This window comes from Populus nigra, chromosome 5, assembly GCF_951802175.1.
Source record: "Populus nigra chromosome 5, ddPopNigr1.1, whole genome shotgun sequence".
Classification (NCBI taxonomy): domain Eukaryota; kingdom Viridiplantae; phylum Streptophyta; class Magnoliopsida; order Malpighiales; family Salicaceae; genus Populus; species Populus nigra.
In genome coordinates, this window is record NC_084856.1 from 859,344 (window position 1) to 873,439 (window position 14,096).

General features: G+C 33.0%; 2 protein-coding genes across 2 annotated transcripts; one reads left to right on the plus strand and one right to left on the minus strand.

The window, feature by feature from the left end:
* The first annotated feature begins 1,321 nt into the window (after positions 1-1,321).
* LOC133693445 (uncharacterized) lies at positions 1,322-3,362 on the plus strand. The gene is made up of 2 exons (XM_062114666.1): positions 1,322-2,739; positions 2,830-3,362. Exons 1-2 carry the CDS (start codon positions 1,460-1,462, stop codon positions 3,152-3,154), a joined length of 1,605 nt encoding a protein of 534 aa, XP_061970650.1. The 5' UTR covers positions 1,322-1,459; the 3' UTR covers positions 3,155-3,362.
* Positions 3,363-5,994: 2,632 nt separating this feature from the next.
* Positions 5,995-7,167, minus strand: LOC133694249 (uncharacterized). Its single transcript, XM_062115743.1, has 3 exons — positions 6,858-7,167; positions 6,503-6,767; positions 5,995-6,332 (listed from the first exon to the last, which is right to left on the minus strand). Exons 1-3 carry the CDS (start codon positions 6,991-6,993, stop codon positions 6,110-6,112), a joined length of 624 nt encoding a protein of 207 aa, XP_061971727.1. The 5' UTR covers positions 6,994-7,167; the 3' UTR covers positions 5,995-6,109.
* Positions 7,168-14,096: the final 6,929 nt, after the last annotated feature.

A 14,096-nucleotide genomic window follows, 5' to 3' on the forward strand; every position in this document is an offset into this window, starting at 1 on the left:
GTACCGCTAGAGTTCAGCGATCTTCCTTTATCTCCTCTCTCAACCAAGGACTAAAAAATAACAAAAATATAACATTTTGTACCAAGATTGAATTAGAAAAATATCAAGGAACTGAAATTGTATAATTTACATGATTTTTAAAGTTAAATGACCAAAATACATCTTTTGCAAACTTATGGCATGCCATCTATGTTTGGTGTTTTTTTTTCATTTTGGTCTGTATTCTTTTAATCCTGTATTTTCATAAGAAATCAAAATCAATTGGTCTTAAATTAGTTCGAGAAGCAAATTAAAAAAATATAAAATTGTACACAATCCATTTACAGTAATGTGTGGTGGGATGATGAATAGTTAAATCTTGCACAATTATCATTTGTTTTTATTAGTTGGCATTGCTTAAACTTTGAACTCAGCTACTAAGAGTCTGTTTAGTATCGTGGTAGCGGTTGTCTATAAAAAAAATGCTTTGAAATAATATATATATATAATTTGAAAAAAAAAATAATTTAATTTTTTTCACAAATACTTTTAAAACGTAAATATAAACAGGTTCTAAAACTACCTGCATAACTTCAACAAGTGATGAACTCGAGTCTCAATTAAAATTTATGGATTGACCATAATGTTAGAATCACAACTATTAAATTCCACTTCACTTGTTAAGTTAAATCAAAATTTGAATTGGATTTTAAATTAAATAAAAAATATGTATTTATCTAATAAAACCTTATGAACTTAATTGGATAGATTTGTGGCGTGATTAACTTTGTTAAACTAGCTATTAACCTGATTCAATTATGACTAGGTTAACATCAACAAAGGGTTTTTTTATATATCTAAATGCAATGTTGTTATTTTAATAAAAATACTAACCCGAATCCTTTGCCAGGTTGGTTTTTAACTAAGTCGAACAACTATCGTAGAATCAAAGATATTATGATACATGGTAAGAAAGTACTAGATTAAAAGATGGTTACACTCTCCTTAACTAGGAGATTATTTAGTACCATGGTAGCTTTTACTTTTTGTCCAACTTAGAAGAAAACAATTTAGTTAGTCAATTAATTTATATTTTTCACCTTGATCCTCACATATAATTGCATTTCAATTCTTAATTTTGTAAAAATTAAAAGAACTTGTTTTATTTATTTATGAAGACTTATTTTTTATTTTTTTTATGCAGAAATTCATCTTTTATTATTTCAAACCAAGTATATTTTTCAAAACTCATTTCTTAAAATAAAAATTAAAAATATTTTTTTAAATCACAACACGTAAAAATTATAACAATATTAATCACAACAAAACACACTAGGGAACACATTATTCCTGTCAAACCTCCCGCGTAGGAACGTTCCCATTTTAAACAGTGTCTTCTACTCTAGGGTTTTTCCAGGGGATGGAAAGCAAGCAATGTTGACACTTTAATGGATAACTCGATCATCTTATAAACCAAAAAATGGAAACCCCTGATTCAAAAACCACAACATCACCACCACAGCAACAAGAACCAGACCTCAAAAGGCCCAAGATGTCCACTACAACCTCCGAGGACGAAGACGCCGCCGCCACAACCCCCGGTGACGACACAACCATTAAAAAGCAAAGATACAAGCGCCGCAAAATCGCAATATTCCTCACATACTGCGGCGCTGGCTATCAAGGTATGCAGAAGAACCCAGGTGCCAAAACCATAGAAGGGGACCTCGAAGAGGCCCTTTTTCACGCCGGTGCTGTCCCTGAACATGACCGTGGCATCCCCAAGCGCTATGACTGGGCTCGTTCTGCTCGTACTGATAAGGGCGTGAGCGCTGTGGGACAGGTTGTCTCGGGCCGGTTCTACATCGACCCGCCTGGACTTGTGGAACGCTTGCATTCAAATCTTTCTCCTCAGATTAGGATTTTCGGGTACAAGAGAGTGACGGGTTCGTTTAATGCTAAGAAGTTTTGTGATCGGAGAAGGTACGTCTATTTAATTCCTGTTTTTGCTCTTAATCCTTGCTCGCATCGTGATAGGGAGAGCGTGTTAGCTAGTTTAGGGTCTGGTAGTGAGCTTGTTAAGTGTTTGCAGTGTTCAGAAAGAGGGCGTAAGGTTGTTGGTGCTGTGGGTAAGCGCAGCTTTGAATCAAACTCTGATGTTTCCCCAACAGAAATTTGGTCAAACGATAAAGATACTACTCTAAAATCAGAAATAAAAGAGGAGGTTAGTGGTCTTATGGATAATGGTGATGGAGATATTAGGAATTCTGAATCTGTTAATGAAACTAAGGTCTTTCAAAATGAAGACAGATGTAAAAAATCTGAAACAACTGAGTCAGGCATTTCATCAAACAGCGAAGATGCTAATGCCAACCCCGAAATTAAAGATGAGATAATGGTGTCCATTGAGAATGGTGATGATAAAAATACAAAATCAGAAGAGGAAGCGATTAAGGGAAGTGGATTTTGTTACGGAGAGAAGGAGAAAGAGAAATTCAATCGAATATTGAATTATTACTTGGGGAGTCATAACTTCCATAATTTTACCACTAGAACTAAGGCTGAAGACCCCTCTGCTCAGCGCTACATCATTTCATTTGATGCCAAGACTACAGTTACTGTTGAAGGCATTGAGTTTGTGAAGTGTGAGGTTGTTGGGCAGAGCTTCATGCTTCATCAGATACGGAAGATGATTGGTGTTGCCGTGGCTATTATGAGGAACTGTGCATCTGAGTCGTTGATACAAACTGCTCTGCAAAAGTACGGACTTCTAATCTTTTTTCCTTTCAATGGGCTGTGTTGTCGTATCACTGATGTTTTTCTCTAATCAATGTTTTACCAAATTTACAGGAATGTGAACATCAATGTGCCTACGGCTCCTGAGGTTGGGTTATACTTGGATGAGTGCTTTTTCACATCATATAACCAGAAATGGAAAGACAGCCATGAAGAACTTTCCATGAAAGATTACGAAGAGGAAGCAGAGGAATTCAAGATGAAGCACATATACTCACACATTGCGACAACAGAACACAATGAAGGATCAGTGGCTCTGTGGTTGCATTCTCTCAACCACCGAAACTATCCTGATCTTCGTGCTTGCAACAATGGAGATAATATCACCAGTGAAGACAATAATGGCAGGGAAAGCACTATGGTTGAAAACATGACTTAGTGTACAACTTAGTGAAACTTATCCTACTTTACTATCGATAAACTGATTACTTTTACTCTTTTTGGAATTGTTACAACTGGGTTTAGGTTCTCATCGTCTCCCTTACCAGTTATTTTATTTAATTAATAGTTAATTGATGCTTTGGCATTTGCTTTCTAAAGCAACTTAGAAGTCAATGAAAATATTATCTATGGGGTTTAGTTGTTCAGCAATTGTGTACAGTAAGGGTGTTTAAAAACTTAGTTATTCGGCAACGTTCTGTTTGCATGAGTATGGCAGAGCTGATACGTGAAGCATTGTCTATGTCTGGGATTGTTTCCAGGGCTTGGATTTTTGTGACTAGATGTGGTGTGACTATAACAACATGAAAAATCGTACAAGCTATTAAGCGGAGGAAATAAGAACTTCTATGTAGATATATGCAAGTGGTGAATGTGGGAGGGTCGGCGGTGGCACTCTTTTTCTTGGTCACAAGAGCTTTGTTTTGTATGCCCATTACATGTTTTAACTTCAATGGTCACTCGGCATTTTACTGGAAAATTAATGTTTGTGTGCATTTATTCGTTTCTTGATTTGCTATCTCTTATTGGATAGAAAATTCTAGCTCTATTCCTACTAAGATGAGTGCCTGCAATCTTCCGTTTCCTTCTAATATATTGATTATGAATACCTAGCCTGCACCCTAGCCTTTTGCCTCGTATTCTATCTCTTCTTTCCGTCTGTTTGGTTGCTGGGAAAACTTAGGAGAACAAGAGAAAAAATGGGACTTGGTATGTGTTTTCTTTTGCTTTCTTTTCTCAACTAAGCTAGTCCTCTCACAGGGTAAAAAAACTATCAAATTGTCTTGGTATACAAATACTCGTTCTAGAATCTGTGCAAAAAACTCCTGAAAACTCTTAATAAACAGAAACGAATACATGGAAAAGTTTGAGCACTAGCAAAAAAGAATCAGGTAGCTACAAAAATAGTAACGCTATCCAACGAGTACAATGAAACCGAATCATTGCCCGCTGCAGGCTCTTGGGTGATTGCTCTCTAATTCATAAAGTTACTTGGAAAAATTCATGGGGAAGCAGTACACCAGGATAGCGTTTTCCAGCTGGAGTTTCAACTAGGCCACAGTTGTTTGCTTTCTTTATTAGTTGGTGTGGGAGCAGCAGAGCGCCGCCGCGTTCTTCAACTTGAGCTTTGGTTTGTTTTTTAGCATCAACAGATTCACGGTTACTTGCTTTCTCGAATACTTGATGTGGGAGTAGAAGAGCGCCAGTGCGTTCTTCAACTCTAGCTACGATTTGTCTGTGAACCTTAACTGGTTCAAGGTTACTTGCCTCCCTGCATTGTTGGGGTGGGAGCAGTAGAGCGCCACGGCCTTCTTCAACTTGAGCTTCAGTTAGTTTGCCATTGTTTTCCCTGTTGAATAACTTCTGTGGCGGCAGCTTAACTTGATTGCTATCTTCGGCTGGAAGGTCTGGTGGTAGCACAGGATTACTTTTCTTGCTGAAACATTTATCAGATTTCACTGGCAGGACCAAGCAATTCCCCATAATAGCAAATTAATTTCCAAGGAATATGAACCTTTCAAAGAAAACTATACCAGGAGAACTCTTGAAACAAGGCTCACCCAGAATTTGCTGTGCAAGAATCAAAGCTAGGGTCCTATATTTATAGATTTGATGTAACTTCACCGTATCCCAATCGGATCAAGAACCAGAAGTTTACCAATATTGTTTTCCCTATTTTCATACGGACTTCACCTTCCAAAAGGGTTTCGAAAAACCCTGAGCTCGCCAATCCCTTCGGCCTGCGGATTAATCTCTGGATACTTGCACTTGTAGACGTAGATTTTCTTGGGAGAGTGCACAGGCCAGCAGTAGCATATGATGGACTTGCACTCTCTTATTTCGCAAATTGTAGGGCCGCTTACTACCTAATTAGGCTTTTACCAAAATTTCTTTAGGCCTGAAGGATTGTATTGTTCCTCTTTTTTCCGATGCTTATAGATTTCTTTTGAAATTATTTTTTCTCGAATAATCTTTAATTCTGCACACTCCTCACATATTCCTGAGTACTGATATCTTATCCCTTAGAGAATTGATCTTTGGCTCACCAATACTTGCTTCAGTCAAAATCCTATTATAACCTGGAAGCAGTTGATATTAAGTACCAATATTCACTACAAATCTTCCGTGTAGCCTAAACTCGTTCAATTTTACATTTTAACCCCCTGAAAAAACATTTTTATTCATCATTTAACCCTAGAAAAATCATTTTTATTAATTTGAGTTTTATTAATCAATTAAATTGAGACCATAAAACTAAACCAAGAACCAATATGATAGTATGAACTGGAATAAATTATTATTTCTTATTTATTTCCTTGATGCTAACTAACTTAAAATTGAATTCAACCGAATTACATCACTAAAAAACGTTTTTATTAATCATTTAACCCCCCAAAAAAATCATTTTTATTAATTTGAGTTTTATTTAGTTTGGTTTAACTGAGAAACCAACTAGATCAATCTTTAAATTCATGGTTTTTAATTTTACATTTTAACCCCCCTAAAAAAACGTTTTTATCAATCATTTAACCCCCCCGGAAATTCATTTTTATTAATTTGAGTTTTATTAATCAGTTAAATTGAGACCCGAAAACTAAATGAAAATTCATTTCCCCTCTGAATTTAATTGGATGAAACGAGTCATTAAAAACCCAATTAAATCAAATATTTAACTTGATTTAACTGAAAAATCAACTAGTCGTTTTCTATATCAACCCGTCACGGCTGGCCAAAACGGTTAAACAACCATAGTCGTGCTGTTAATTTCAACACCGCTAGTTCATCGTGCCAAGAACAAGGCGCTCTTAATTTATACAAAAAAAAAAACCAGAAACGAGAACACATTCCATCCTCCAATTTATACATGGAAAGTAACCCCAAAAACATCCGAATGCTACGCGATGCCTCGCATTGAATACAATGAAAGATGATTATTATCCATAGATGGCCCGCCGTACACTCCGGGGTGATCACTCTCTAATCCATAATCCATCATCGGACGGTACTCCAGCTCCTCATCATGATCATAAGCAAATTCCGGAATCTCAATCTCACTCCTCCTCACATGGTCCCACAGAAACTCCAGCCTTGTCACGTATCTCAGCTTCGAGTATAACCTGATCACACCCGTTAATCAATCAATTAATTAAAGTTAATCCAGCAATTAACACCTACCAAGCACCAATGAATCATGCTCCAAAACCTTAAGCACTTTCCATGTGAGTGGAGCTTGGTCAAAAAGGCTATAAGGGGACCCTCAGAAAAGGCAAGACTCTTATTATCTTACCCTCCACTGAAGAGAAAACGACCAAGAGTGGCAAGAAAGAGCCTGGCTTGAAGGCCCGGATGCAAAAAGTAAATAGATTCAAGATGATTCTTGACGTTGATCGGAATATCCTCGTAAATTGATCGAAGGGTCGAAATCCCAGGGAGATTCTCACTCCTTTGAACATCTGTGTGCATATACACCACCGAAAATGGCTTTTCTTCTAATTTTGGATATATTTTCTCCTCCAAGTATTTCTTCAACACCTCACCGCTCACCTCCCGAGCTAAAACCCCACAAAAAAGGTTACTTTTGCAGCAAAAAGAGAAAAATAAATCCCAAAAAATACCTAAAGTAAACTGCATGTTGTCCTTACCAGGGAAGTGCTTGCCGGTGATGAGAAGAACCTTACGCCCACCTTTATCACGGCCTTGAATCTTGAAAATACCAAGTTCTTCCAAGAGATTTTCTTGGTCAGATTGAGATAGAGCTATAGAGGAATCCATGGCCATTAGAGTAGAGAAATAGAGTTGATTTCTTGATGTTTGAGAGGGAAGCTGCGATGGAAATGAGTTTGAAAGCGAGAGAGGAGGGGGAGTTTATATAGGGAAAAATGATCAAGGTGGGGACTTGTCCGTAAATCTAATGGGATTGGGGTGAGATTCACAAAAGGTGGGAATATTCCTAAGCATCTTCCGTTTTTTGGATTGGGAACTGAACTGAGCCAGGCTAAACTCGGTCGCGTGTTGCTGACACGTATGGGACCGATACAGGTTTTACAGTTATGGTTTAGGGCATAGTAGTATTTTTCTTTTCCAATATTGTGATAATTTGGAATTCTTGCATTTTGTGTATCAAAATACAAAGATATTTTTAGTAAAATATTCATATTGGAATTGGAAAATTAATAGTCATTTTCAATTTAAAAAAAATTGATTTTTTTATGATTTCAATTAATTTATATCCTATTAATTAAGAATAAAGCACATTTTTCGTGATCTTTCTTCAAATATAAAAGATATATTAATGTAAATATCAAAAAATTATGTTTTCTTCCTATCACGTGTTAGATAAACCGTCTACATTTAAACCGATTAATTCACTGATCAATTATCTTTTTAATATTTTTTTTAAGATTTGAATTCTAATTGATAACTTAAAAAAATTAAAAAACCCATGCACTAGTTAAGCTAAAAATTCAGAGGCTATATCTCCTAAGTTAAATCAATATTTAAGAATACCTGGCAATTTTTTTTTGTATTGCTTTGCATGGGACGATTTGGGAATTTTAACACGCATTGTATTTCAATTCTATGTCACTTGAGTATGATTACAAGTTTGCCAGTGGATTACCATCTAATTTCTTTGAAATTGTAACAACAATTATTTCTAAAAATATTTTTTTATTTGAAAATATATTTAATCAATTTTTTTAATTTTTAAAATTTATTTTTAATATTAACACATCAAAATAATATGAAAATACAAAAAAAAAAATCTGAAGCAAGGAATTTAAAAAAAAAATCAATTTTTTTTCAAAAATACTTTTGAAACACAAAAACAAACGGGTTCTAGTAAATTACAGGTAGATGCAAATTTATAAAGCCAGACCGGGCAAGACCAAGATAACAGTTGTTGTTCTAAGATTAAGGCAATAATAACACTTGAGAGGAAGTGAATTAAGTGTTCCACTAATTATGTCAATTAATGCAAATAAACATATTAATTACATATAACAACAGTATAATTAAAATGCTTAAAGTAAAGATATAAAGGAAAAAAAATTGCAAACTTGGTTTTAAAAATGGTTGAGCAAACCTACATTCACACCTTAATTATCAATCATACTTGAGTATTGTATTTTTTTATTAATATAAGTGAAAAATATAATATTTTTTATGAATTCACACGAAGTAATTGCATCACTTAAAGAAAATTTTTTTCAAGATTTATTCTTGATAACAATACCTCACCTGCCAAGAATTTGATCATACTCTCAGATATTTCCAAATATATTTCTAAAAAAAATATCATGCACCACGCAATGCAAAGCAAAGATTTAAATTAGTCTCTCACTAGATGGTGCATAACCACGTACCCTCTTTCATTCTCCCTCCATGAGAGGGGGAAAAAAACTTGGTGAATATTTTGTGGTGGTACTTGTACTTAATGACATGAAGAATTTTGGTGGGTTGCGTGACTAACGACCTTTAATTATTTTGTTAATTTCTCATCAAATCCCAACCAATCGCTTCTTCTTCTTATTTTATTTTAACGTAGAAACATAAGAAAAAGGGTTTTTTCGAAATTTTGTGCGGCATATTATTTTAAATATGGATGGTTTGTCTACGATCTTGGATCAATGAAAACTAAGCTGAAATATACAAATATTTAGAATAAAAAAATATATGTGTATAAAAATAATGCGATGCTACTACTAATACAGTAATACCTTTACCGGGCCCTAAATGTAATGCTAGTCATAGATATGTCAGTTCTGGAAGTTACTTTAACTGGGGGATTCTCGAGATTCTCGATGCAGGAGTCAACTGTATTTTTAATTTTTTTAATTTTAAATTATTATTTTTTATTGTTTTGATGTAAATCAGATGTAGTAAAAAAATTTAAAAATATTATTTTAATATATTTATAAGTTAAAAATACTTTAAAAAATAATTTATACCACATTCTTAAATATTTTTAATGCATATTAAAAATAAAAAGATACAAAAATATTTTAATGTATTTTTAAACAAATTATTTTTTTAAAAAAAATATAATACACCACAACATCAATCATACTCTAAAAAATAGTTTAGTTCATGCGTGTTTGATAATTCTTCGAAGAATACTTTTAAAAAGTTTATTTTTTATTAAAATGAGTTTTTGATTTTTTTAATTTTTAATATGAAGACGTTAATATGAAGACATGGCCCATCCACAGAAAATAACATGTTTCGAACAAATAAATATTAAATTGCTTGATGACGCAACAGCAGCAGTTAAAGTTGAAGGCATTTATGAAGTAAACGATGATGATATTAATTTATTAAATAGATGTTAGAAAAAATAGGACATGTAAAACAAAAGGGATAATGCAGGTGTCTATATTGGTCCTTTGTCAATTGAAAAATTCATTAAGCAGAACAACTATGATTCTGGGACTGTTTGTGAGTTATCTGTACCGTAGATATTAAACCCGGCCCGGGGTTGACCCGGTTAAGAAACCGGATTCCAAGTTTTATAGGTCAACTCGGATTAACTTGGAAAAATTTTAAAAAAATTAAAATTTTAATATTTCATATAAAAAAATCCATGTAAATATAGATTATACATATTATGAAGTTTAAAAGAATATTTTAAAAAGTTTTTCATCCCACATTGAAAAAACATAACTTTTTTCTTAAAAACATAGAGTATATATACTAATAGGTTTCAAATCCTACATTGAAAAAACATAACTTTTTTCATGAAAACATAGAGTATATATATGAAAGGTCTTCAAATCCCACATTGAAAAGATACTGTGTTATCCTTTTAAGTTAAAGTATTTAAACCAAAAGGTTTTTTTATCCCGCATTGAAAAAACATAACTTTTTTCATGGGAATATAGAGTATATATATGAAAGGGTTTCAAATCCCACATTGAAAACATACTATGTTATCCTTTTAAGTTAAAGTATTTAAACCAAAAGGTTTTTTATCCTGCATTGAAAAAACATGACTTTTTTCTTGGGAATATAGAGTATATATACCAATGGGTTTTAAATTCTACATTTGAAAAAAAAAAAAATCAGGTCTTGTCCGGGTTTGCTCGGGTCGCCCGGGTTTGGCCGGGCTGTTGCCACAGCCGGTCTTTTACTAAACCCAGACCGGTCCAGCTACCGGGTCGACCCGCCGGGCCGGGTTTAATAACAGTGATATGTACCACATTTTTTTTAAAAAAATTATATTAATATTTTTTAATTTTTTAATATATTAATATCAAAAATAAAATTTTATTTTTTTATTTTTAAATAAAAATCATTTTAAAAAATAATATTCATCACACTCTCCGAACGCTTAGAATATATATATAAACACAGGCTGCGGACAACAACTGAGAAAATCTGAGCTTGCCTGGGAGATAGAAAAAAGGTGATTCTGCTGAACAAATCTCTGTGAAAGTTTGCTCTTGTAGTAGATTATATGGTTATTAATTAGACCTTCTCTATCTGACAGTGGATTTCTGCCTTTCTGGTTTCAAATGAACTTATTCATCTCATAGACATATATAGAGTAAAACTGAAGTTATCGGACTGTAGAAGTTCAAAAAAAGAAGCTAATCTATATAGTTTCAAGATTATCTTATCTTGTGCGAGTGTATAAGAATCTAGCACAGAATCACTCAAAAAGATTTATGATCTCACCTTTTTTACTACAAAAACCTATGACAACTCACCGACGATCCTGTCTTGACTATCCAGGATAAATTCTCACTATCAATATTAAATCTTAAACAAATATCCAGCAGTCGTCTTCACCGTCTCTTTTAACGTTGAAAATCCTAGGTTTAAGTTCGTCAAAAGTCTTGAATTTAGGAACAGTACGAGACCGGTATGTTGTATGGCTGTGGTCTATTAAATCAACTTTACGAAACTAGTTAACTTTGCAATCACGTTACTGTGATTGTTACTTGCTTCTTCTTCTTCTTCTTCTTCTTCTCTATTCGTCTTTCTTCTAGTGCCGTGACAGATGGTGGCTTAGTCTATGAATCTAGCCAGGAGCGGAGCTAGGATTATTTATTAGGGGGCAAAATTTATATAATAAAATATAATATTTGTTTTAATTTATTATACATAAGTTGTAAAACAAAACCTATATAATTTAGTTTTATTCAAATAACTTACTACAAATATATAATAACCTTTGTATAAGGTAAAAGGTTTGGAGCAATACCAAATTGAGTCAAAGCAATGAAGTTAATTTTATCTTCATAATATATCCATCACTTTAATGTTGTTGGTCTTTATACCTATCAAATATAAACATACAAAGTATATAAGAAACATTAGCTAAAACAAAACATTATTTATGTTTGATAAACTTTGAAATAAAGCAAAAAATAATAAAAAATAATTCTTAAATATTTATTTTAATTGTGCTCGTTGTTCTTTCATATAATAGAATTCATCGATTATCATATCAATTATGAATCTTTCAGCAATTTCTTTTTCTATATAGACAATCAAATAATTTGCAAGAAAATCATCCTCCATCCGATTGCGAAGTCTTATTTTAACTATCTTTATCGCTGAAAAAGCTCGTTCAGTAGGCTGTGAGTTATCAATATTTTTTTCTTTTTTTTTTTGAAAAAATAATTAATTCTTCTTATTTTGTTCATGGTTCAACCTAAAATCAAAACATATATTGTAAGAAAAAATTGATAATTTTGACAGTTCTACTAAAAACAAAACATAAAAAAAATCTAAGCATAATCAAAACAAACCAATAAAATATATCTAATTAATTAAAAAAAAATCAATAGAACAATAATGCAAAAAAAAATTGATAGAACTAGCAAATCTAAGAAAAAAAAGGAGCAAAAATGATAGAATTATTAAAAAAAACCTTATCAAATTATTAATAAACATCTCAAAACAAAACAAAAATATATTTTAAATTTAAGTTACCTTATTTTTTTTATGAAAGATAAATTAATTAGTAGCTCTACTTCAATCTTTTTATAGAAAAATTTTGCTCGCGATTTATGTTTTTGATTGGCTGCATGATTTATATTAGGGTAAATTGATGGCTCTGTTTTTTATTTCACAAAATAATATCTTTATATTTTTTTCTTTTCCATATGTAGGTCAAGAGTAAATTCAAAGAAAATCAAAAATAAAATCACATTTAATTTAGAAGGACCACATTTTTAAAATAAAAAATATAACACTTCCTCCTATTTAATTATCTAATTACCTAATAAATTAAAAAAAAAAAAAAGAGTATTGCAGGGGGCAAGTATTGCAGGGGGGGCCCGGGCCCCTGCTTGCCCCCCTTGCTTCCGCCCCTGAATCTAGCTCTCTGGACGTGCTGGTTGCTAGCTACTGATCTATAATTGGGTGCTTGAACAATTAGTCAACTCGTTTACAGTACTGTCCTCATGGAGTCATGGTCATCTTCTCGTTCACTCAAGTGGCGTAAGTACGTGGGCGATCCAGCAAGTCCAGGCAATAATATCAGACCATGTTTTCAGGATTAGCCTTTGCTGGTGAAAGGATGTGAAATACTCAAGAGTTATCCATTTCAGGAACGGAGACCGTAAGGCGTAAGAAAAAAAAATCAAATACAGATCTTGTTGACCATTGATTATGATTTGATTCCAAGATCAACCCACAAGAAGAAGCAAAAGATAGAGCTCATTCCGGTCCTGGATTAATCTAGGAAATCGAAAACTGGTCTAAATCAGTTTCTAATTAAACTAAATAAGATATTAACCCCGTAAAATATGATAAATATATTTATGTTTTTAATAATTTAATTAATCTGAAAACAACACCTTGTTCTCAAAAAAGCTCAACGAGGCTTCTGCAACATCCCGCTAAGTAATTAGCTTAAAACGGGCTGGATTCAGCTTCCTTGAACATTTGGGCTCTTGATCGTGGCTTGGAGCCACATAGTGCTTTCTCGACATGGCCCCGACCTGCTCTGATTTACAAGACAAGACCGATGGTTTTGACTTTTTACGGGACATAATCCACAAACCCTCTCCGTGATGAAAACGTAGGAAAAGATCCCATGTACTTGCAAATCTTCGAGGTCTGTATTCCATCCTCTTTTGTTAGCTACAAGACTCGGCCCAGCATCTAGGTTTTTCTTTAGCCACGTCAACTTTCTTTTTTAAAAAATCAAAATAATATTATTTTAATAATTCATTTCAAAATAAAAATTAACTTGGGAGAGGTTTCAGGTCATCATTTTACCTAGCTCAGAGTTGGACTTTGCTTCGACAGCTCACCCGTTAATATAGTTGGGATTAGGAGAGTCCATTTTAAATTTTGATTTTTTTTTGTTAAAAAATATTTTTTTATATATTTAAATTGTTTTGAAATATTGATATCAAAAATATTTTTTTAAAATATTTTTGAATAAAAAATACTTTAAACATAATCACTATTACAATCTTACCGTTCGTTACAGTAATCTGTCCATGTCACGGGTAATGTTTTAAATTGTGTTTCGATTATGTTTGTATCGAAGGAGGCTCATGGAGTAAAAAACATTAAAAAAAATATCTACAAAGAAAAACCAATTAGGATTTTCTAATTGTGCTCCAATTATGTTTATTTAGGGCCCAAGAAGTTAAGCCCTTATACATTTATAATGGGCCTTCACCCCAGTTTAGGCCCGTATCATTTATGGTAATCAAGGTATGATCATACACTGTACTTGGATAATTTCTGCGCCACTTTCCATAGATGACTCGCAAATCTAACTGAAAAAAAAAACGTTTTTAGTGCATGAAAACTAACTTATAAATATTCTGGTTTTAAAGATTTTTTGAGATAATAAAAAAAAGGTAACTACTCATTAGAGATAAACACAAAGAAAGAAAAAAGCGAGAAAATAAAAA